Source organism: Trachemys scripta, chromosome 1 (genome assembly GCF_013100865.1).
Source record: "Trachemys scripta elegans isolate TJP31775 chromosome 1, CAS_Tse_1.0, whole genome shotgun sequence".
NCBI classification, from domain to species: Eukaryota; Metazoa; Chordata; order Testudines; family Emydidae; genus Trachemys; species Trachemys scripta.
Window position 1 is genome coordinate 193,362,867 of NC_048298.1, and position 26,181 is coordinate 193,389,047.

The window sequence follows — 26,181 nt, forward strand, 5'->3', positions numbered from 1 at the left end:
AGACGTACTGATAATACTGGAAACTTATGTCTTAGAATCATAGAATATCAGGGTTGGAAAGGACTTCAGGAGGTCATCTAGTCCAACCCCCTGCTCAAAGCAGGACCAATTCCCAACTAAATCATCCCAGCCAGGGCTTTGTCAAGCCTGACCTTAAAAACCTCCTCTCTTGATCCTCAGATACAGACTTCTCCACATTGTCCTGTGAAGATGTCAGTTACATCCTGGAGGTAGCACCCTGGCCTTTTTATTTCTGAAAGGTCAGTTCAGACTCCAGGACCATTTAGTTCTGGACCTGTCTCTGAGATTACATATGAGGGCTGGCAGATGACAGTAATGTTCAGCTGTCCATAGCTGGCCAGGCTCAAAACAGTGATCAAGGGACGAAAGCCTGCATTTCCCATTACCAGTCCCCTGAGTTATCCAGTTCCTTGATCATTGTAGGTACTTTGAACGGCCACGGTCAAACCCTGCAGACCCTTATCAGGCAGAACTCCCATTAAAGTTGCACAGTCAAGTCAGTGGGAGCTTTCCGTGAATAGGGACTGCAAATGATGGCCTGACCCAATGCTCTTCAGATTCTATAGAGCTGCCTGGTCAGAACACTCCCCAAATGATTCACAAGCAATTATCAGTTGAAATAGATGACTCAGATATTGGATTTAATAAACGGTTCCTGTAGCTAACAGAATTCTTATTCTGATAGGCGTTGGTTTGTGGCATATGTCTCATCTGAGCCAGCGGCACTTAGATTTCAGTCACTGACTTTGGCCTGCAGAGCTGAAGAATTGTAACCACCCTATGTTGGCCAATCTAAGGTGTCCATGAGGTGTCAAACTGCGGGGAGGAAGGGGGTTCCTGTTCGCCCCGTTCTAAAGCGGAGCAGTGATTTCAACATCTTTTAGGTGAAAAATACTCAGATTTATTCTGATGTGTTGTGTAGAGTAGCACATAAATGAGTGCCTCATTCAGTCATGATATATAGGTTTTAACAAATGTCTTATAAGTAGCAGACACTTCCTGCTGAAATAAATAAAAGCATCAGTGATACAGTTTTATAATCAACAACATTAAGAACCTTCTATGAACACCATGAAATACACAATAATTCTGCTGTAATTAAAAGACTCTGTCTATCCTGGAGTTCCAACTAAACCATGTTTAAACAGTTCATGATGGAAACAACATGCCTACATGGTATCAAATCTCAGCATAAATGTCTGATTGTTACAGTGGTTTTTGTGAATTGTTTTATATAGCCTAGAAGAGGGCCAGGCTGTACCATGGCTTTATAAAACCATTTTGTAATCTGGTTAGTACTGTGTATACCAGGATTTGGAGCAGTCTACATAGCAGCTTCTACCATTTAAAGGGAATGTGTATAACATGGTTGGGAAGTCTATCATTCTAACACTGTCTTGACATGGTAACGATTATTGGGTAGGCTGGCCTAAAGCCAGCACTATAAACCCAAGAACCATGTTTAAACATGGCTCTGGCTAATGTGGTTTGGATCAGGCTTTTGTTAGACACCACAACTTAAATTTAGGCCCAGAATTTGTGCTTTAACATTTTTTTTTTTTTTTTTTTTAAAGCAAACTGTTTTTTTGTGTGTGTGTGTTTAAAAAACAAAATAAAACACATGAAACACATATGAAGAAAATATTTTTTCATAAGTGGTGGTGTTTTTTTTGTTTAAACCTTCAGCGAAAATATTTCTCTGATATGTTCTGAAGCTCCCAAGAGCTTTGTTCTAGAGCATGAAATCTGAAAATAGACTATGAACAGAAACGAGAACCACCCAGTTCAGTTTGATAGAATCCTAGAGTTAAAAGGGACCGCAAGGGTCATCCAGCCTATTTGCCAAGATGCAGCATTTGTTGTGTCTAAACCATTGAAGACAGATGGCGATCTCTATCCAGCCTCCTTTTGAAAACTGCCAAAGACCTCCCTAAGCATCTGTTACATTGTCCTGCTGTTCTTACAGTTAGGAAGTTTTTCATGAGATTTAATATAAATTAGTAGTTTGAACCCATTGTCTCTTGTCCTGCCCTCTGTGGTAAGAGAGAATAACTTTTTTCCATCTTTTTATGGCAGCCTTTCAAGTATTTGAAGACCGTTATCATGTCCCCCCTTATTCTCCTCCTCTTTTTCCAAACTAAACATACCCAGTTCCTTCAGCCTTTGCTCACATGACTTGCATTCCATCCCTTTGATCATCTTTGTCATTCACCTCTGGATCCTTTCCAGTTTCTTCGCATCCTTTCTATGCATTGGTGACCAAAATTGGACACAGGACTCCAACTGAGGCCTAACTAGAGCCAAGAAGAGCAGTACTATTACCTCCTGGGACTTGCATGCTATGCCTCTGTTAATGCAACCAAAAACTACATTTGCATTTCCGACTCATGTTGTGGTTGTGATCCACCACATCCCAGATCCTTCTCAGCAGTGCTGCTGCCAAGCCAGTTATCCCCCATTCTGTATTTGTGCTTTTGGTTTTTCTTCCCTAAGTGTAGCACCTTACATTGGTCTTTGTTGAATTTCATTTTGTTGTCTGTAGCCCAGCTCTCCAATTTATCAAGACTCCTTTGAATTTTAGCTCTATCCACCACAATGTTTGCAACCCCTCCCTAGCTTTGTGTGATCTGCAAATTTGATCAGTATACTTTCGGTACCTACATCCAGGTCATTAATAACTATGTTAAATAACAGTGGACCCAGAACAGATCCCTGTGGAACCCCACGTGAGACCTCCTTCCAATTTGACATTATTCCATCAATAGTTATTAGTTACTCATCGTTTAACCAATTATGTATCCATTTAATGGTAGTTCATTGACCATCTGAAAGAAATATAAAAAGTGGGCAGCAAAATAGCAGGAAATAAACTTAATTTTTAGAATTCTTTCAGTTTAGCGAGTGACACTGGTGCTGGTAAGAGGTAAAGAATTTGTTTTTATGTGGTGCCGAATGCCGAGGTTGTTTCTCTGACAGGTTCCCTTTGACACCAATAGAAGTTTGCCTGAGCAAGGACTAACTGAACATTGAATTAGTACCGTGGAATTTGTCCCATGATTGGTATCTTGACAGTGACTCTCTTAATACTGTGGACAGCATTGCTGTTCCAGAACACATCACTAGCTGCTGGACAATTTCCACTCTTATTTTGAAATTAAGGTCACTCTGAATAGGCTATTAATGTGATTGATGATCCTGAGACTGCACCATAAATGTCTGTCTTAATCCTAACTTTATCATGATTGGTACATGTCTACCAAATCTGTTCCGGAAGAAAAAGAATTTTCCTTCTTAATTAAAATAAAATAAGGCTTTTGTGTGATGCATTGTGTAAATATAAGCTCCTCCCCTTTTCTTCCCATATTTCACTAATTTTTATTGCTCTGAACCGAGGCAGTTGTTCTCAGCATTTTCCAACTCACAACACTCCCTCCTCCACATCTAAGCAGGACATCTCGCCCCCAAAATTTAACAATATGGAGAGGGCAGAGTGGTCGCAACCCTCTGATGTCTGTTTTTGACATCCTCCTCCCCCTTTACCCTTCATGGATCACAAACTCCTGCTCCGATGTACTGCAAGAGTGGTTCAAATGACACAAGTTTATAAAATGACAATGTTGTACCATGTCTGCTACTGTTGGGTAAAAGTATATCTCCCTACAGGGACTCGCAGGGGTCCTTTGTTTCTAAGGTTGGTTTTATTTTCTGTTGCAGTGTGTGATCCAGTGATGGGTGACAAATGGAATGGAGAAGGCTCTATGGTTGGTAATCGTCTGCTTGAACCATATTTAGATTGACAAGCTGCTTATACCAGAACAAAGCTACCTTGTTCAAACTTGAGTCTGAATTCCAGTGTCACATTTATAGAGCTCTTACTTTATTTGAATGAACTTAGTGCTTTGGAAGTGTGCTAGACGGATAGTCTTGGGAACTGTGGTCTCCTATCAACCCCCAGAACAACTAGCATATGGACTGTCAGTGAAAAATTTCCTCCATGCCGCTCAAAGTGCATTAGCCATCTATCATTGCGAAGGCCTCTCCCTTGACAATGCCAACAAAACTGCCAGTTGTGAATTGAACACCTGCCTACTAGCAACTAGTCTGGGGTGACTCATTTCACATAGATTTCCCAACAGCCATTAGCCAGGACTACTATGGGTCTTTTGTGCCATTATAGTTTATTTGCTAAGGTATTAGATTTTTGCCACATAAAATAGCTCTTCTGTTCTCACTTAATGGTAATACAGTTTGCCTTTGCATGTGTGTTCTCACTACTTCAGTTCATGACTCGTGCAGTGTGTGCTGTCCCTGTGCTTTCCACTTGCATAGTCAGAAAAGAATAGGGTACTGTAAATTAACATTACGGGTTTGTTTTGAAAGTGTTCCTTTTTTAAAAAAAAGCTGTTTGCCACAGCTTCCTGGAGCATCACCACCCTGTTTTTACAGTCTTGATGAATGCAAGTCATAAACTAAAGCCTCAACTCCACAGTCTCAGTTTCTGGAAGGCAGGAAACTGGCAAGGGCAGTGCCTGCATGCCAGGAACAGAACTAGGTGAGCTACTGGGCCCATGGTTGTAATTTCCTCTCAGTTACAGAAGGTTTGGTAAGACAGAGCTATATGGAAGCAAAGAAGAAAACATGACCACCTAACCTCCCATCTCATTCCTGCTGGAAGATGTGACAAAATGACCACCCAAGTCTTGTTGAGTTAGAATGGACCCAGTCTTGCATTTCTTACTCTGGCCATTGGCACCAATGGAAGTTTGGCCTGAACGAGGGCTTCATGGTTGAGTTCAATATGACTGTTCGTATTATGCCAGCACCTAGAGGCCACAACTGAGAGTGGGGTCCCATTGTTGTAGGCACCGCACACATGCTGTATGAGACTGTCCCTGTCCCAAAGAGCTGACAAGCTTACTAGACAACACAGACAAAAGATGGAAGAAAGGAGGTATTATAGTCCCCATTTAACAAATAGGGAATTGAGGCACAGAAAGTCGCAGCCTATAGTAAACCACAAACATTCCTAAAGGGGTTGGTGAACTTGAGTTAACGGGCAATCAATAAACTTAAGTTACAACAGGAGCAAAATTCTAGACTAGATAGCCCCGTAGTGAACTTTGGCTAACGAGTAAGATTGACGTGCTAGAATGTAAAATGCTAAGTTACACATTAGTCTTTGTTTGAGGCTATTAACAGCAGCAACCCGGTAGGCTCCTAGTATTTGTTCAGGACCTGTTGTCTGCTCGGACAGTCAGTTTAATAGAGCTAATGGGCCAAATCCAGCCCTGCTGCATTCCCATTGATTTTATACAACACTGCTTCTATTTATGCCAAGGCTTAATTTGGTTCGGAATCTGTATATGTCCTTTTTTAACGTCACTCATGACAGAAGTGCTGAGCATTAAAGAAACAATCTGTTTATCAAAACCCTGCAGAAACGTTACAAAATATTAGACTGTTTTCACCTGTAAATTACTGTACAACAGACTGAGGGTCGAAAATGAAGAGTATGTGGCTTCCTGGGTTGATACAAGTTGAGTTAGGGGTGGTGAACTCCTAGACTTCCACCTCAGCATGAAACTTCTTGTTGTGAAAAGTAGCAGGCACGCCAGGTAGTGAAGTAATTGTACTTCAAGTAGTCGCTGCTGGTGCTGCTGTCAGGATGTTCAGAAATGGGAACACAGGGTGAGGGTACAGGTGGGAAAGAGGGAAATACCAGTATTTTTTAGGTGAAGACCTTAGTCTCTTATTCAGTTGCCAAAGAAAGAATTACTTGTGGCACTTTAGATAACTGTGTGGGGAATATAAAGAATTATTTTGTTTTTAATGTATATATTCCAATTATGTTGCAGAAGCAGGAATGGCCTTTTATTTAAAGATATTGTGTATTATTCAAAAAATTACAAATCTAAAATCCAATATCAGAACCAAGGAAACTTTTGTTGTTTTAATGGCAGCACTATTTTATTTATGGCAAAGGGGCCCGGCTGGGTGCAGGGTCCACTCACAGATATCCAGTTGCAGGACCAGGCCCCAAGAATGATATATGGGTAAATAAGCTGTGGAATGAGGTGGGTTTTTTGTTTGTTTTAAGAATTTGCCAGCCCCATGGTGCCACGGGGCTAAGGTAGGCTCCCTGCCTGCCCTGGCCCTGCACTGTTCCCAGAAGCGGCCGGCACCATGTCCCTGCGGCCCTCTGCCCTCCTCCCCTTCCCCCAGGGGCCGCAGGGACGTGCTGCCAGCCGCTTCTGGGAACGGTGCAGGGCCAGGGCAGGCAGGGAGCCTACCTTAGCTCCGTGGCACCATGGGGTTGGCAATCCCGTGGGCCAGATCCAAAGCCCTGACAGGCGAGATCCAGCCCACCAGCCGCAGTTTTCCCATCCCTGTGATACAGGCTCGCACTAGCTGTCTGGCACCAACTGGAGAGTGAGTGCCGTCGAGTGCCGCTCCACAATACTGTCTGAACTGACACACTCAACACCCGCTCCATTGACTGGTGCCGACCTCATACCATCAGTAATTCCATTGCTGACCATGGCACTGATGCTGTTGACCACTTAATCTGAGGTGCTGGTGGACTTTCCTCCCAACATCCCAATTGTGGACATTTGTGGAACAGCAATGTAGTCATCTGCCTACACGTTTGCTAAGCACTATGCCGTCAGAATAGCTTCCATTCTACAGTCATCATTCAAGTAGAAGCCAAACTCCCGCCACCTGAAAGAGCAGTGCTTGTAAATCACCTGAAGTGCACAACAACTCAGAGGAAAAAAGGTTACTTCTCTGTACAGTAACTATTGGAGATGTGCACATACATATCCCATGACTCACCCTTCTTCCCTGCTCCTTCGGAGACTAATGTTGCCAAGCTACCAGTGAGAAGGAACTGAGGGGAGATTGGAGTTGCCTCCCTTTATGCCCTTGGTTGGAGGCATAAGGACACATGGGCTGGCGTGTGCACTACCCCCAACAGCACTGCTGACTAAAAGTCTCTGTCAAGTGTACTGTGTGCACCCACAGGTACAGTGGAAGGTATATGTGCACAACACGTCTCAAAGATAAATAGTAATGGTTGTAACTAACTTTTTTTTTTTGGAAAGTGTTTTTGAGCCAGGAATCTTTGGTGGCCCCTCCCAGCCCACATTAATGAAGTTATTCTTACAACCACCACGCCAGGTGGAGAACAATTCCTCATTTAACAGAGGCGAGAAACTGATACACGGAGAGGTTAAAGGACTCTTCCAAAGTCGCATAACAAGTCAGTTGCAAAGCTAGGAAGAGAAGCCAGGAGTTATGACTCCATTTATTGCTCTAACTTCTAAATACTCCTGCAGGTTGGAAACTGAGTAGTCCACTAGGTTACAGAATGTATGTTAATGTATGGAAATCAAATTTAAATGAAGGAAAATTACCCCTGTAACTTCCAAAGTAATTTCTGGCAGAGTTCATTATCATTTTCCTTTTCTTTTTCAGTATGTGCCAAAGGAGCTTCTCCCAGTCTACAGGGACAGAGTTGTACCCGTTGCAGATATAATAACTCCTAATCAGTTTGAGGCTGAGTAAGTACAGTACTCATTTCTCTTAATGCTTGGTAAATCTGGGGCTAAAAGCAGGAACAAATGACCTCTTTTCCTCCCATTATACTCAATAAATTGGCTTTTGTTTGTGTTTATGGGTTTTGTTACTGTTTTTTTTTTATTGTTTTTAAATGGAGCTCCTTAGTAAATATTGGAGATTGCTTGTTTTAAAAAAATATATTTGAATTTCATCTTTTTAAATAATAACTCCCCAAAATATCCTATTTTCTTAAACATCTGAATTTTATAGTTACTTTTAATTGACTGTATCCAAAGGTCATTTCTGGAGCTTGTTGGAAAATATTTTTGCCCCCCACCACCTTCCTGGTGCAAAAAAATCAATTTTTTTTATTTTTGTTTTGTTTTTTCCCCAGAATAGTCTGTCTGAAGACTGAAATAGTTGGCTTTGGAAATACCATAGCAACACCTCATGATCCCCTTCTCCTCTCTAGTCTAGGCTCCCTGATCTGTTTAAATCTCCCGTGATGCATCATGGTCTTGCCTCTTTTACTGAGGGAGTCCCATGTCTTTGGTTCATCATGGGAGATGGAAAAACGAGTTGTGAAGTGGTGGTGTTTGTGATGCAGACAGTTCCCTGCAATGTAACTTAGACCACCCATTGGTTTCATGTACACAGCGTTTTAAATTTTAGTCAGTTGACCATAAGATAAGAAATTTCTGTCTGTTGTATGCAAAGACATTGAAAGACAGTCTGGTACTACATGCTATTTAATATAGCCAATGGTTTGCTCAGGCCCTCTTGTAAACAAGATACCATATATTCAGAGACTTAATCCTGGTGAGAAAAGCAAACAGTGATTGTACATAGTTTATATGCTTTTTAATCTTCTTTCTTGATTTCTAGGTTGCTCACTGGCAGAAAGATTCACACAGAAAAAGAAGCTTTAGAGGTACGTAGGTGTGTGTGTCCGGAGGTCTGCCTGCAATTTTGCAGTTTATAATTTGTGTCCTTAAAGCTTGCATATAGCCTCCCGTCTCTCCTTCTCTGTAATTTCTCTGCAAAGCTGAAGTGATTCAGGTCACACTTCATGCACAAAAAACTTTTTATAATTAGTGTTGGAATGTTGAAGGAAAATCTTTTTAAAAGATGTAAATAAAACCAAAACAATTATATTAAATAGAGCACTGTGGACTTAATGCCACTGAGATGTAAGGATGGGGTGGTGGGTGAAGGAGCCACCATATATTATAAATGATCACACTGCCAATCATGGAGAACTGCACTAATTAAGATGAAAACCATACTCTTCATTCAAATAACTGATGTGATGTGCTAGCTGCTCCCCCTGCTGCCAGCATGAGACTACTGTGATAGAAACACTGCAGGGCTAGCACAGCCAGCTTTCACTCTACCTCAGGGCTTGCTAGAGAGGAAAATGTTACCAGCAAGCTCTGCAGTGCAGCAGGGAACAGCACTGAGGAAACTGTGTGCAGGAAGGGTTGGGCTCTGGATACTATTCTGCTGTAGGTAGCTGCGGCTGGAAGGTTCTTAACATTAATTTTTAGAGGGGCTGGGTGTCTTATACCCAGAGAGCTGGGCAGCAGGATGGGGCTTGTGGTGCTCACCCCGGTAGTGTAGAGGACTAGCAGCCAGGCTACAGTTATGGTCTTCAGGCACTTCCAAATAGCAGGCACAGAGGAACCTGAACCTTGTCCTGTGCAAGCTAGAATCATGATCGGACAATACTAGAAGCTGCAGGTTTCACAAACATCCCGTTCTACAGTAAGGATTTGTCCTTGTAGGGTTAAATCCTCTTGTTCTTACGCAAGCTGAACAAATACTGAAGTCTGCAGGGTTGGAACCCTGAAGTGTCAAACTACAGATTTGATGTAATGTTGACTTGAGGGGCTCAGTTCTATTCTAACACACGTTTCCTTTCTGTGAATACAATTGAATCCTTCAATAAAGGACTCTGGAAATATTTCTCCTGATTTGATTTTTCACCTTTTTTTAATGTTGATCTGAAAATTGTATTCCAATGGTCATGCTGACGCCCAGGATAGTAATGAACCTACAGCAGCCGTGATATTTGCAGTTTTTCCTCCAGCAAAGCCATCTGAATGTCAGTTGCTGATTGTTTTTTTTATTTTATTTTTTTCCCCCCCCCCAGCGGAAAGCAGCTCAAAAAATCACAGACATTTTTACTTTTATTCCTGTTTTGCATCCCAGAGTGTGCCCTATCCAGGGAATACCCCTCATGCTACTCACCACTAATTATAACAGCATCTTTGCTATTCTCCTGAAAGAGACTAAGGCCTAGTCTACACTGGGGGGAAATCGATCTAAGTTACGTAGCTGAAGTTGACATACTTAGATCTACTCACCGCGGTGTCTTCACTGCGGTGAGTCGACTGCTGCCGCTCCCCCGTTGACTCTGCCTGCGCCTCTTGCAGCGGTGGAGTACAGGAGTCAACATGAGAGCGCTCGGGGGTCCATTTATTGCGTCTAGACTAGACATACCCTGAGTAGCGTGGAGTGGTTATGCTGCTAGTCACGCTTACAAGCCATTAGCTTTCAGTTTGTACTTTCCAGTCCTACACAAGAATGATGATAATATGCTACTGAGTAACTGTTTTTCAAATGAATTCTCTACCAAGCAATGTGATTACCGGAGGCTGACCCTTATTTACTGATAAAAATCTCTCAAAAACAATGAAGTCTCAGCCAGGGAGGCGACAATGTACCTTGCCCATTTGAAAACTAATTTCTTGTAGGAATTTTTTTTCCTTCTGGCCATGTTTTTCCTCAGCTGCCTGCAGCACACGGGGTCTGTTCCACATGATCGTATCTGTACAGCAAAGACCAAGGCTGGAATCCTGGCCCCACTCAAGTCAATGGGAATTTAAGTCAACAGCCGGGCCAGGCTTTTTACCTCAAGTGCAGAGCAAGTAGAGCTGGTTAGGAATTTTTTGACAAAAAAATTTTTTTTTTTTTCATTCGAAAATGCTGATTAATCAAAACACACTTTTCACAGAAATGTTTCTATTTTCATGATAATTGAGTTGGGAAGCTTTCTCAGGTTGGTGGGGAGGGAAGAGAGAATGACCCCCAAATAACTTGTGGTTAGGGCACCCTGCTTTGAATCAGGCAGAGTAGGGACTTGAACTTGAGTCTCCCATATGCTAAATGAGTGCCTTAACCACATGGCAATTGGCTATTCTGGAAAGCTTGGGGTGGGGAGTCTCATGATTCTCCCCCCAAGGCTTGAAGGCAGAATGAAAATAGTTTTTGGAACCTTGAAACTTTTTCCAAAATAGAATTAATGTTACCTAGCCAGCTCTAATAGCAAGAGCAATTGCAGCACTATATAATCCCCTGACATAATTATACATGGTCTAGTGTTATTGTAGAGGTGAACAAATCATGCTAGCGTCTTAGATAAGCCTGCCTTGGAATGACCATGCTACAGTCAGAATTCTCTCTTCTGCACTAGAACACCAACCTGAATGTTTAACTGTGCTAGGTCTGCATTGCTGAGACTTCCTTTGTAGTGAAGATCTGGCGCTAAGCCAGGTAGTTGTTCACTCTTCAAAGACAGAAAAATCTTCATTCTATTACTTTGCTACAACAGTCAGATAAAGAGTCGTCCAAGTAGAGTGGAAACAGGGGACACCCATGCACCTAGCAACTGTGTACTAACCATTGTTAGGCAATCATGGAGTCAACCATGTTATAAGCTTGAATAAAAGCGTTTCACAACTGATGCCTCATGGAAAATTATGAAGAGGGTTGCTATTAGAAACAGCTCTGCCACAGATGCAATCCACTTGCTTTCCCCTTTTAAAAGACCATTTATAAACCAGGTCTCAGAATTACTATTCATGGTCTCTGAATTCTTGCGCACAGTGAGAGATCACAGTATGTATGTACTGGTCTGGTAACATCAGTAATGCCATTGACTGGTTCCTGAGCAGGGGCATATATTTATAGGGTACAGCCAAGTCTCTGTTGGAGAGGCTTTTCAGTTTTTTTGTTTGTTTGTTTGTTTGTTTGTTTTTCCACTTTTCATAATTTTTTAAGTTTTGATTGAGAGAGTACAAGAATATTAGAAACCCTGGTAAAACATTTAATATGGAATGAAAATGGACTTGCCATCACCTCATAGATTCAATGCACTGGCACCAGTTGGTGGGGTTACTGATTTTTTCCCAACTCTGTGTGTGTTAGGAAGTTGACAGTTGAGGAAATAACTTTGAAGTTCAGACAAGAAAGAAAGGCAATACAGAATAAAAACAGGAGAAGTAAGCCCTTATTATTCAGCTGCTCATGAATCATAGCTAGGCTGAGAGGATTTCTTCTAGGGGAATTTATTTTTTGTACCTGCTTTTTATGCTAAATCCAGTACTGAAGTCATCCATTCTTTGTGTAATCAAAATCACTTCCACACCAGCCAGTTGTAGAGTCACAAATAGGGATTTTGATTTCTGGTGAGAAATGCTTAGAGGGGGGGAATATACCTAAAATGTTAGACACACACACATAATCTGCAGATACACACATGCCTTTGAAACATACGGTACCTAGGTTCCAAAATGAGAAGGAGATTGAGAAACTTTTACATGAGAAGCTCAGATAAATTCCCTTTATTTGAGCCTTATTAAATTTATTATTTTTCACTCTCTTATGATGCTGGCTATATAAGCCATTCTGTCATTCTAGTTCAGTGTGCCAACGTCTCTAGCAACTGAGGTATCAGAATCTTATTAACTATTACAAGACACTAGCGCTCTCACACATGTATATATGGATTCACTCTCCCCTGTCTAATAAGATCTTAAATCATGGAACTTTTTGTGTGTGTGGGGGGGGGAGCCACATTATTAGAAGTTTCTTATTACTTATGGTTTCGCTTTCCTCTTTGGAGGCCTGTACAGTTGAACTCATGGTATAGGAAGAGGACCTGAAAATAATACAGAGAAACTTAATATATTGTAATAAGTGCATTAATGTTATAGATCTCTACATCTAATCCTAATATTTTAAATTAGTTGTTTGAGGGGAAACTATTTAATCTTTATGAGGATTGCAGTGATGTTTTTAAGTATTCAACAAAACTGTTCTTCAGCATTATTAAATGGCAGCAGTCACTGAACACAACTCCATTATCAGTAACACGTAATAACTAGTTCTTGTTGTTTTGTGCATGGGAAGGTAATGGATATGCTTCATGCTATGGGACCAGAGACAGTGGTGATCACAAGCTCAGACCTACAGGGTTCTCTAGGAAGTGACTTCCTAATTGCACTAGGGAGCCAAAGGAAAAGTAAGTCATGGTCTTGTTTTATCGAACAGCTTGCTCCATTTGTTTCTGTTGATTTAAAAATAAATCACTCCATGAAAACAGCCTGGAGTACATGGGAACAGCTCAATCATATGGATTCAGACACCTGCAGTGGTGGTGGGGTGGGAAGATGGAAACTTAAGATGCTTGTCAGTGAAGAAGAAAAATCGCACTGTCCTCTTGACCAAATAGATTGTAAACAACCTGGACAGGAACAATTTGTTTCTTTCTTTCCTAAGCCTTTTTTTCTCCCCACGTCTCTCCCGCCTTCTGATAGCACCAAGCACTGTCTGTGCTCGGTAAATTGTCGTTGAATGCTCTCATATTAAAGGAGTGCTGCTGAGCAGGATGGTGAATAATCCCACTTTCTTCTTTATCTATGAGATGTAAATGTAGACATTGCATGCTGGGCTGCCAAAAGAAACAAGTTGGATGATTACTTAAGAAATACAAACCTGTTCTAGAACCAATTGGTGTTTCTTGGCACCACCTAAAAATTCTAGTCTACTAAATGGACCGTAAGCTGCTTTTTCATTCATGTTGTTGTAATCATGGGTCAGGTACAGACTGCTCTGTTCTCCATTGTGGCCTGTGGCTGCCCTTACATTTAAAACCAAAGTGCAACCTAGAGATACTAAGTGTTCCATCTTGGTTTAAACAGCTTCCAGATTCACCATCCTTATCGAACCAGCTGCCAATAGGTCAAGATGGAGAAATACATGCTGGGGACCTGTGCATGCTGTGGCTTGCACTCCTGTATGGAAGATGATGGTGTTAGCTGTCCCTTCCAAATTATGTGTAGCACTCACGCTGCAGGTGTGGCTCCCAAATGGGAAAAGTTTGGAGAAAAATAGTTTGAAAGAGCTGGTATATAGTTTCAAGTTTTTAAAGATCCTCCAAAGGAACTGCTGACTTTAAGTGTCAAGCACTACAGGAATAATTGCCTTTTAAAATTTAGTAAGTATTGTATTAATTGCAGGGAGAGGTTCTATTTCTTAACTGTATGTCTGCCTTTCAGCTAGAGCGGATGGCACCAAGGTGACCCAGAGAATTCGAATGGAGTCTCCTAAAGTGGATGCTGATTTCGTTGGAACTGGAGACTTGTTTGCTGCGATGCTCTTGGCCTGGACACACAAACATCCAAATAATCTTAAGGTGTGAGAGAGGGGTTTTTTTCTGGCAGGAAACTGCTTTAATAAATGACTTCTTTCATTGTATTATTGTTAGGCCCCAGAATATAGATACAGAATGCAGGATAGACAATATTCGGAATATAGAATAACACTTCTTGCAAGAGTGTGAGCTATTTCACTGACCAAATTTCATCTCTGGGACACTTAACATTATACATACTTAAAAATGTCCCCTATAGATATAGTTCCCTCCTCCCTCCCCCCAAAAAACCACTAATTTTTGAGTAGTGTTGCTTGGGTGATTGCATTTCAGTAATGGCTGATGAGGTGTCTTACTTTTACAGACTGTGTAGAGAATTTGGGGATTCTACCAAATCAAAGATACTCTATAAATTAAAAATATTTGTTTTTTATCCTTGGTTCATAACTGATTTTTACAGTACTGGCACTTGTTATCAGAATAAGGGTCCTGCACGCTGATTCTTTCTTACTTATTAATTTTGGAGACTGTGTCCATAATTTGGATCCTTTTGCTTCTAGTTACTGAGAAATTCTACAGCTTTTTACACTGTGCATTAAATACAGCTGCCAACTTGTATATGCCTCATAGAGTTGAGAAAAAACAACTCATTGACTCTTGTTAACCTTCGGATCAATCAAGTTGGCCTCTGACCATTATGGTGCAAAGCACTGTGACTAACTTGGGTGATTGGGGGGGTGAGGGGGAGGGGGAGAAACTATGTGTGAAAGAAAATGTAGAATCAAATGAAGTAAAAATCTTAACTGAATTCACATGTTCCATAGAATCTCTATGGATAGTAATTCCATCCTCTAATAAGAATATAACAGTAGGGATCTATTATCGACCATCTGACCAGGACAGTGATAGTGACTATGAAATGCTAGGGGAGATTAGAGAGGCTATCAAAATAAAGAACTCAATAATAGTGGGGGATTTCAATTATTCCTATATTGACTGGGTTCATGTCACCTCAGGATGAAATGCAGAGACAAAATTTCTCGATACTTTAAATGACTGCTTCTTGGAGTAGCTGGTACAGTAACCCACAAGGGGAGAGGCAATTCTCTATTTAATCCTGAGTGGAGCGCAGGATCTGGTCCAAGAGGTAACTATAACCGGGCCGCTTGGAAATAGTGACCATAATATAGTAACATTTAACATTCCTGTGGTGGGAAGAACACCTTAACAGCCCAACACTGTGGCATTTAATTTCAGAAAGGGGAACTGTTAAAAAATGAGGAGGTTAGTTAAACAGAAATTAAAAGGTACAGTGCCTAGATTGAAATCCCTGCAAGCTGCATGGACACTTTTCAAAGACACTATAATAGAGGCCTAACTTAAATGTATATCCCAAATTAAGAAACACAGTAAAAGAACTAAAAAAGAGCCACCATGGGCTTACCAACCACGTAAAAGAAGCAGCGAGAGATAAAAAGGCAACTTTTAAAAAGGAGTTTGAAGAATGGCTAGCCAAAAGCTCAAAAGGTAATAACAACATGTTTAAGTACATCAGAAGCAGGAAGCCTGCTAAACAACCAGTGGGGCCCCTGGACGATCGAGATACAAAAGGAGCACTTAAAGATGATAAAGTAATTGCGGAGAAACTAAATGAATTCTTTGCTTCAGTCATCACAGCTGAGGATGTTAGGGAGATTCCCAAACCTGAGCCAGCTTTTGTAGGTGACAAATCTGAGGAACTGTCACAGACTGAAGTGCCACTAGAGGAGGTTTTGGAATTAATTGATAAACTTAACATTAACAAGTCATCGGGACCAGATGGCATTCACCCAAGAGTTCTGAAAGAACTCAAATGTGAAATTGCGGAACTATTAACTATGGTTTGTAACCTGTCCTTTAAATCAGCTTCTGTACCCAATGACTGGAAGATAGCTAAGGTAATGCCAATATTTAAAAAGGGTTCTAGAGGTGATCCTGGCAATTACAGACCGGTAAGTCTAATATCAGTACCAGGCAAATTAGTTGAAAGAATAGTAAAGAATAAAATTGTCAGATGCATAGAAGAACATAAATTGTTGGGCAAAAGTCAACATGGTTTCTGTAAAGGGAAATCATGACTTAATAATCTATTAGATTTCTTTGAAGGGGTCAACAAACATGTGGACAAGGGGGATCCAATGGACATAGTGTACTTAGATTTCCAGAAAGCCTTTGACAAAGTCCCTCACCAAAGGCTCTTAAGTAAATTAAGTTGTCATGGGATAAGAGGGAAGATCCTGTCATGGATTGAGAACTGGTTAAAAGACAGGGAACAAAGGGTAGGAATAAATGGTAAATTTCTCAGAATGGAGAGGGATAACTAGTGGTGTTCCCCAAGGGTCAGTCCTAGGACCAATCCTATTCAACTTATTCATAAATGATCTGGAGAAAGGGGTAAACAGTGAGGTGGCAAAGTTTGCAGATGATACTAAACTGCTCAAGGTAGTTAAGACCAAAGCAGACTGTGAAGAACTTCACAAAACTAAGTGATTGGGCAACAAAATGGCAAATGAAATTTAATGTGGATAAATGTAAAGTAATGGACACTGGAAAAAATAACCCCAACTATATATACAATATGATGGGGACTAATTTAGCTACAACTGATCAGGAAAGAGATCTTGGAGTCATTGTGGATAGTTCTCTGAAGACGTCCACGCAGTGTGCAGAGGCAGTCAAAAAAGCAAACAGGATGTTAGGAATCATTAAAAAAGGGATAGAAAATAAGATGGAGAATATCTTATTGCCCATATATAAATCCATGGTACGCCCACATCTTGAATACTGCATACAGATATGGTCTCTCATCTCAAAAAAGATATACTAGCATTAGAAAAGGTTCAGAGCAGGGCAACTAAAATTATTAGGGGTTTGGAACGGGTCCCATATGAGGAGAGATTAAGGAGGCCAGGACTCTTCAGCCTGGAAAAGAGGAGACTAAGGGGGGATATGATAGAGAGATATAAAATCATGAGTGGCATGGAGAAAGTGAATAAGGAAAAGTTGTTTACTTGTTCCCATAATATAAGAACTAGGGGCCACCAAATGAAATTAATGGGCAGCAGGTTTAAAACAAATAAAAGGAAGTTTTTCTTCACACAGCGCACAGTCAACTTGTGGAACTCCTTACCTGAGGAGGTTGTGAAGGCTAGGACTATAACAGTGTTTAAAAGAGAACTGGATAAATTCATGGAGGTTAAGTCCATTAATGGCTATTAGCCAGGATGGGTAAGGAATGGTGTCCCTAGCCTCTGTTTGTCAGAGGGTGGAGATGGATGGCAGGAGAGAGATCACTTGATCATTACCTGCTAGGTTCACTCCCTCTGGGGCACCTGGCATTGATCACTGTTGGTAGACAGGATACTGGGCTGGATGGACCTTTGGACTGACCCAGTATGGCCGTTCTTATGTTCTTATGATTGGAATGTTGGTAAGCCTAAACATATATGTATTTTTAATTGCAGGTGGCATGTGAAAAGACTGTATCAGCTATGCAGCATGTTCTGCAAAGGACCATCAAGTGTGCAAAGGGTAATCATTTTACACCCTGTTCCTGAATTTACTCTGTTCACATCCTCATTGGAATAAACATTCTGGAAAGTTGTTTTCAGCACTAAATGTGGCCTATTATTAGACAACATCCACAAAACAGAATTTAGGGAATTCTAGCACCGATGGTTTTACTGCTGTGTCCTCTAACCCTATTCTAGATGACAGTGGTAAAAATGCGCTGACCAGTAGATAGTAGTGCTGCACCTGTGGTGGGACTGCATTACTATTAGAGCAAGAGTGGGAGAATTTGAGGAAAATGCTGAGTGTAATGGACAAGGGAGTCTCACCTTTCCATTTTTGGATGCACCAGCTGCCTCAGTTACCCTTTTCTGTGTATGTTAGGACTGGGATGGATTCCTCAAATATTAATGAGTGGTGAATTTCTGTCTTATGCTAGTTCAATAAATTATTCTTCAAACTGTCTTCTCTTGGGAAGGGGAATTAAAAACACCAGCTGGAAGCACATAAGTAATCTTGTTTTACTATACTGCCACACAGCCTGGTCCCTGTCACCTAGAATACAAGTTGCTGAGCTCCCTCGAGTCGCAGTAAGATCCAAAGAGGAGTTGAGGGTCCTCAGAACTTCTTAGGATCAGTCTCTAAATAATGGTGGAGCTGCAGAAGTACCTGAGGTGGAGGGAGGGGGGAAACAACAATGTGCTGTATACCCTCAGGTGGAGGCAATGGGCAGTGGTAGCACAGTGGATGAGAAGAGAAAAAAGCGATGATGGGGACAGGACAGAAACGTTATTCATTCGTGTGTCTGTGTGTGTTTGTTTGTTTATTATTGACACTTCAATATCTTCTTTTAGCACACGCTGGAAAAGGAAACAAACCTAGCCCAGCCCAGCTGGAATTGAGAATGGTCCAAAGCAAAAAGGACATAGAAAACCCGGAGATAATAATAAAAGCTACTGAATTATAAAGGCTGTATGTCTCCCAATAACGCACAATGTATTGATGTCCTCTTTTTCTTTCCTGTAAATTGTAATGTTTGCCTTAGATCTGTGACAGAAACCTGACTTCCATGAAATAGTGCCCTGCATAGGCAGATATCCACAATCAAACATATGTGCTGGCCTTGCTTGATTTAAGGGGGGAAAAAAGTGAGTAGTAAAACTTACTCGCAGATATCAAAATGGTTGTCAAATTCACTCAGTCTGTGTACCATAGGCAAGAGAATACACAGGTTCCTGCCTCGCGAAAGACTTTGGGTATGAATTTGCTAGTGGAATGACTGACTGACTGGCGTATATGTTGTAGCAAAGCATCTAGTGCCAATTTCACTAGCTACCTACTCCCTTAGCTGAAGGCATTTGGCAGCTTATTGTGGTATTCACTATCTTGACTTCTATGAAACTCAGTAGGGTTGAAATTGCACACAACTTCAGGCTGTGTATGGGGAGCAGTTTGGAGATATTTAGCATTAGGTGCTCTGAAGAGGTCTTGAAGTATAACTTCATGTTGCTAATAACTTTTCCTGTTTCTAGCCTGTGAATGAATATGTGATTCCAATTTCTATAGGCGCTAATCCCTTTATTTCCAGTGACCACAAGTATCCACATCACTTTGTCCCCATGTTCCACTCCAGAAAAGACCAGCGTTACTAATCTAATTAGCCAGTCAGTAGCACCAAGTAGAAATTTGTAATTCTACCTCTGGGACCAGATTTAATTCCTTTTTTATTAAGACTTCAAGACAAAGCTTCTTTAAGAAAGGAAGACGATGTGGCTACCTTTTGTAAAAGTAACCCTGTTAGTATTCTAACGGATAGCAAGTCATTAGGATACTGACAGCATTCATTATTTGTTGAGGGCATTTTACCCTTCATGGATGGTTCAATTTAGAAACCTCAGAGGGTGCACCTGCTTAACAAAAATGAGCACTGTACAACAGGGTCATCAGTAAAGCACTAAATAGTGAACAGTTGCCTACACTTGCCTGCAGACATAAGTAGAGAGATTAGTTTGTTCATAATGCCATTCTTCAGACAGTTTCATGATCTGAATTTTACTGAATTATTTTATGCTTGCTCTCCAAAACAAATAGCAATTTTTTTTTTAATGTGTGTTGCAGGATGTTCGCATGTATCTTAAGAATCTATGAGACTGCTTATCATCCATAGTACCGAAGCACTTCAATATAAAGTTCCTCCTGGTCTAGTTTTTTCCCTCCTTCCATGGAGGCAGCTGGGGAATTTTTATTGGTTAACCTTTTTGTACCAAAATCCTGTTCCCTGAAGTGCTCTCAGAATGAGTTTCTTGACAATTTCTATATTCTGGGTGCTGATTAGGCAGTGAGGATATTCCTGAAAGATGGTGACCACCTGCAACTCCTCTTGACTTCAACAGGCATTGCAAGTTCTCTGCACCTCTGAGAATGAGTCCTAGTGTATTGTATATGCCCAAACCTGAAAACACAGTCTGTGAGCTTGATTTGTTCATCCTAGGGGACACAGATACAAATTGCACCCTCTTGCAGTAGCAGGGAGCAGTTGTGCACCAAGGGAGATGCTAAAAGGAGGGTAGTTTAAGTCCCATCCTCTGCCTGAGGCTGCCCAGAAAAAGCATTTGATCTGTGTGTTTCCTGGGTGCCTTCCCAGAAACTTCTTCCTGGCCAGCCCTGCCCAGTTACTAAGCTGTGTCAACTGGCTAGGTCTAGGTCCCTCAGCAGTGCTTGAGTTGTAGGTAGATTGTGCCACTGTAGTCTTTGTTCATCCAAGTGGACTTTCTGCCATTGGAGCCCCGATTTTGTTTCTACTAGCAGACCTCAGGGAGAGAATTTACACAGGTATCACTAATTTTAGGCCAAACAGATTTAATGTTTTTCTTTTTAATAGAGTGGAAGTTTTCTAATTTTAATAGATTTCTTAAATCTCTCTCTTTCAGCATCTCTGAAGCAAATAACACGCCAGATGCTAATGCATTTTGCAGTAAGTTTAAGAGAAGAACTCCCAGCTTTTGCTCTTAGTGGCTAATACTTTACCATCTCCAATGCACTCAGCAATTAAAAGTTAAAAATTTGCTCTTCTGACATAAGAAACACACAAAAGAACCTGGAAATTACTTAGTAAACTTGACTGTATTGCCACAATTTACAATAACCTCCACCATGAAATCACTTCCTAGCAATAATAATTCTGGTAATAGGAATAAAGCATAGCAGTCTCCTTCAGCGCATGAGCTTATGGCTGTTGTCCAGCATTCAAAGTCCTCAGCACTGTATTTTTAAATAGTTTAAAGCGGTTTTCCTTCTAGATAATGGCTAATTCCCATATGTTTAAAAACTCATCTTTATTACATAAAAACTGCCCTCTTTATCGTACAATGTTTGCTGTGAAAGCTGCATGGGAAATGTAATCAACTTTCAAATGAGAGAGCATAGCTTTTAAATAAAAATTATATTTCAGTAATACAACTCCAAGGGCTTTCTACTTATTTTTCAACACAAATACATTTTTACCACTACCAAGTGTGCTAATCACTTAGTGGCCGTGTAGCCCACCCCAGGATAACTATAAGCATAAACCTTTTTTATTTCACTTTTTTTAAACTCATAACATTTCATGTTGACATTTGCAGTCATTCCCATAGACCTGGGAAGCTATGATCAACAGACTGTTGCTCCATCTCTTCACACAATGATTCTTTAAATAGCCTCACAGTGTTAAACTTATCGGACTAGACCCTACCGCATTTTCAGCTCTTCCATAGCTTAGTGAGAAATTCCTGTTCGTCATGTCAGGGGGTCAAAGAGAGAGGTTCATAATCCTCTTCTTTTTTGAAAAGCAGCAGTAACAATACGGATCCAAGCTTCTTGCCATCAAGAGAGCATAGTTACGGCAAACTTGCGATAAGATGGTACAAAAGGAGTCTCTTCTGGTGTTTAGGAGCAAATACATTGGTTTGTGCTTCTAGAAAAAGGGAGGGGTTAATATGGAAAATGGAATAATAGATTCCATGAAAAGGGTTAATAAGTTAAATGACAATAATTCAATACAGAATTTGTATCTGTAAAACTTAGCCAAAATGAATTTTCATATGAAGCAGAACCGAGGCAAGCTAATAAGAGGCACCTGTGACTTGCCATATCAGCTTGGACCTGTGGTCTAAATCAGATATTCAAACCTCAGGAGTGGCCTATGCCGGATGCTTCAGAGGAAGGCGGACTCTCCTCTTCTCCTGTCCCCTCCAGTAATGCCCTTCTAGTTTAATATCTGTGATGAACTGACACAATACCCACAGGAAAGCAGAGGGAAAGTAAAGACATTAAAATGCAGAATTGAACTTGGAGAAGTTCAGTTATGAACTGGCCACAATTTGCAGCCACTGCAGTCTACCATCTTCTATTGAAGTCAGTGGGAGATGCTTGTATGATATCTGAATGAACTCCCATTGAAGTCAATGATATTCTTTCTGGGACTTTAATTAGATCATCAGCTGCAGAAGCAGGCTCAATGTCTAATAATTGAAGAAGCATTGAGAAACTGACTGTAAGTGCACATTGTAGTTACCTTGTAACGTTGTACATTGTAGTCATAACATATGGACAAAGGTATTTTTAAATGTTAAAGCAATTCATATAACTTGCAGGCATTTTTATTAGTGAAATGTTATGCAGCACTTTTTCCTAGTGTTTTTAGAACAAACTGTATGTGCCACACTGCACAAACTCAACACAATCATATCCAATCATTCTTTTATTCCCTCTTCTTTTCTCTTGGATGTAACTGATACAGAAATTATACGTACTTCCAGAGCAGCTAGGAAACGGCTCAATATTCACTCTGGCCTTTAGCACAGTTGCCCATTATCCATTTAAAGGAAATGAGTCTATCACAGGGGTCAAGTCTTATCCACTTGCAGATCCTTACCCAAGAAAAGCTGTCAAACTAAAATGAATATCTCTAATGACTGCAGAGGTACAAGCAACTTGGCAGAGAGCAGTAGATTCAATCATTCTGTTCAGTAATTTTCATCTGTCAACAAAATGGAAGGCTGGTGTTACTTGAGCTAATTAAATTGTGTTTGAACCCATTTTCTGTAATGAATTTCTTTGTGTGCAGCCATTTTGATTATTATAGTTTCACTTATTTGTGGAGCCTTATGCAGAATGGACCAAAACTCTCTTAAAAATTAATTATCTAGTCTATTCTGGCTGGAACCCAACCTTTTTATGCATAAAACTTCTGCTGACTTCCTTGGAAGATACATGCATAACGACACTTTAAAGTTTTTTTTTTTTTTAAAAGTGTTGTGGAAGTTTATTCATGCTTGGCATACATACACGTTTTAAAAATCTGCATTAAAATTGGTAATGTAGATGTTCATTTGCTGATTTCTATTTAAAATGCAAGAAATCTATAATCAACATACCATACAAAAGAATCGGAGGACCAAGGTTTCTAGCTAAAAATACTGCCTTGTTAAGAGTATCCTATACGTATCTGGATTGGTTGATGTTAATTCGTTGTCTGATACTGTTACAGTGATTGTGTTAGTCTATTTTATTTGACAATATGTGGCAAGAAAGATTGTAATAAAAATGTCTATGTTAATATGTTGTGCATAAAAATTGTTAGCTCCTATTTTTGAATACGTTGACCATTTCAGAATTAAACAAAACAAGAACAGTTCGGCAGTGTTCTGAGTAAGTGGATTTGATTAAGATTTGATTAGTATCTGATCTAAAGCTTGGGTGGATAAGGGGAAAGCCCACGTTTGGGCACCTAAATGGTCCCAATATAAAACCACAGGATTGGGGGAGGGGGCAGGAATAAGAGGCCCATCTTCTGCGCATTTCTTTGAATAACTTTCATAGCAGCAGGAACTTGCTGGAAGGTTACGGGTTAAAGCTCACTAATGGAGAGGAGATGGCGTTAGTGATTCGAGGTTGCTAGACTGATTTATAGAGGAAGTTTAGCTCCATAACTGCCTGTGGGAAACCTACATGTTCCAATTGAAAAGTGACTCTGGCATTCTGCATCTCTATTCCCATATATGGGCTACTGAAAGCTTAGGGTGAGAGAGTATTTTGCCCTCATCAGGGATTAGGGGCTCCAGAACAAGAACCACAGTTCATTCCTTGGTCTGCTTCTTGAGCAGTGAAATGGAAGGGAGTGCAGTGCCAGGTCAGGTCCCCATACGGCATAATTTACACATTCGGGCCGTTCTGTGAGTGGAAGAAAGCAGACATCCAGTTTAGTGAGAAACATGGGAGTTCCTCTATTAAAGAAGTCACTTCTGAAAAATGCCGGTGCCAGTCAGAGAGGCTGATTTGGTCACTTAGCCGAATGAAATTGGTGCCCCCCAATTAAATGAAACAATGGCTCCCCTATAGCCCTTTAAAAAGTTGAGTTAGACGCTGGTATAAAACTAACACATAGTCCAGCTACTTAGAAACCAAAATGTTTCTTGACTGAAGCTTCAACACTAAATAAATCATTTCTCTTAAATCAGATTGCAGCTTTTCATTGTTGGAGTACCTTTCAACGCCTATTTAAGTCAATGGAACAGATTTATTAATTAAATATTTAGAGTAGAATATTTTCAAAAGAAAAATGGCTTTTGAAAATACATTTTTCTGCTCTCCTCGTGGTGTTAACTATTGACAAATGAGTCCCTTTATTTGAGGACAGTTTTCTGTTCCATAGCATTCTGAAATAAATTATTTGCTGTGCACAGCAACTTGAAATTTTAAGTCTGCAATAGTTGTTAAGCTTTGAAACTAGAAATCTCTTACTTTTAAATATTTGGGTCAATCGGTGAGTTTATGCACATTTATATTAGAAGATTTAAGGTAAACAGGATGCCCCGATGCTTATCAGAAACATGAAAATGAGTACTTATTTTACCAAAGAAGAGCCTTGAAGATAGATTTTACAGGGAATCTGTTGTTTTTAACATATGTTTTCTTCAGAATGAGATCCCAAGCTAGTTGCTCATCATTTAAATTAAGTCAAAAGGAAACTAGCCAGAAGAGAAGAACATATAAGCTGTATAGCAGCCCCACATCTTCCATACAGTTAACCAGGAAACCAATCCCAGGCCTCGATAGTGATACCAAAAAAAAGATCCTATGAATTGGCACTTGTTGCTCCAGCTACAAGCTCACTCTGGCCTTGATTCAGGAAAACACTTACATGCTTAACTTTAAGTAAATGGGATGTAAACATATATGTACAGTTAAGCATGTGTCTGAAGTACTTTCCTGAATAAGGATACATATTGCTCAGTTGGTGCCTCTGGGAGCAACCACAGGTCTTGAGGCAAAAAAATCCCCGAATTTGTAGAGAATAAGGTAGCACATTGAAGAAAATACCAACAATATTTGAAGGCTGTGCCATATGTTATCACTGAAATTACCTGTATAACGTACGTATTGCCTTTGTTGTTGCATTGCTTTTTAGAAAAATCTGTGTCTAGAAGAATGTAGCATATGTACTGTGTATATGTGTTAAAGTTTTAGTTGCAGTGGGGGGAAAATGCAGAATTTGGGGGCTGGCTGTGCAGGCCTTCAGAATGGGAGCAGAAAGTCTTACGAATTATATTTTTATAGACAGCACTGTGGCGTCAAGTCCTAGCCACATCATATCTGCCTCTTCCAGGAACGTAACATTGTGAGGGAGGAGAGCAGAAGGTGGCTATGACATGGTAGGGATAGTACAACCCCAATAGCCCTGGACAGATTACAAATAAATAAAATATGCCTTTGAAGTAATATTTTTTTAGTTCTAAATTGTTAAACAGAGAAATATTTACAAGTTAACTTTCTATGTACTTGACATTTGTGTGGTGTTTCGTATTGAATAGCTGACCCTGTTATATGTTTACATCTCTTAAAGATTGTCCTTGAGGCATATAAAATAAGTAAATGAATTTTATGCCAGACAAACAGAGTGCTATGTAATGGTAATGGTTTTAATTTCTGGTGAAAATGTCGGCTTTGATAGTGTTTGTGTCTATTCTGGTTGGCTCTCGTGCATTTTGTTCTTGCTACAGAAAGGCTTATATGCTTAATTGTGGAGGGGTGCAGTAGTACAGTAGATAAAGGGCCAAATATTGCTGCCCAGCCCACTGTAGTTTGTGCATTGATTTTTTTTTTTAAACATCAGTAGTCCCAAATTTCAGTTTTGAGTTGCATTAACAGTACTAATAAATAAAGCTGGGGTAAGTTAGAAACGTATGGATTTTGATTTAAACATGTCTCGGAGATGTTGAGATGAGTCAAGAGAATCAAAGTTAACATGACTGAACTAAAACTGACTGTGAAGCTGGCTGGCTTTGTTTAGCTGCCCATGCAGAGTGGAGTGCAAAAATAGACAAACAGTATGGATGGAGAAAAGTGAAGGGTTTTTTTGGCCAGCAGGTTGTAGTAATTTGAAGTGTTACGAACATTTTTTTTAAATACATGGCCTGACTTTCAGAAGAGCTGAGTTACCAATAAATCCCATTCAGTTGGAGTTGTGGGTTTCCAGCACCTTTGAAGGTCAGACCAATTATTTCTTACCTTGATGTACTTTTTCTATGTTTAATTTTTAGGGCTGGGAGAATAGGACAAAAGCAAATCACTTC

At 40.3% G+C, this 26,181-nt stretch overlaps 1 protein-coding gene across 1 annotated transcript in view; it reads left to right on the plus strand.

The window, feature by feature from the left end:
- Window positions 1-25,788, plus strand: part of PDXK (pyridoxal kinase) — a gene marked incomplete at its 5' end in the record, with an annotated part of 82,825 nt that extends 57,037 nt beyond the window's left edge. Inside the window, 7 exon segments of the mRNA XM_034753749.1 lie at window positions 3,736-3,782; window positions 7,498-7,583; window positions 8,467-8,512; window positions 12,775-12,886; window positions 13,923-14,059; window positions 17,521-17,587; window positions 18,421-25,788. Coding sequence (XP_034609640.1) covers window positions 3,736-3,782; window positions 7,498-7,583; window positions 8,467-8,512; window positions 12,775-12,886; window positions 13,923-14,059; window positions 17,521-17,587; window positions 18,421-18,533 — 608 coding nt within the window. The 3' untranslated portion in view covers window positions 18,534-25,788.
- Window positions 25,789-26,181: the final 393 nt, after the last annotated feature.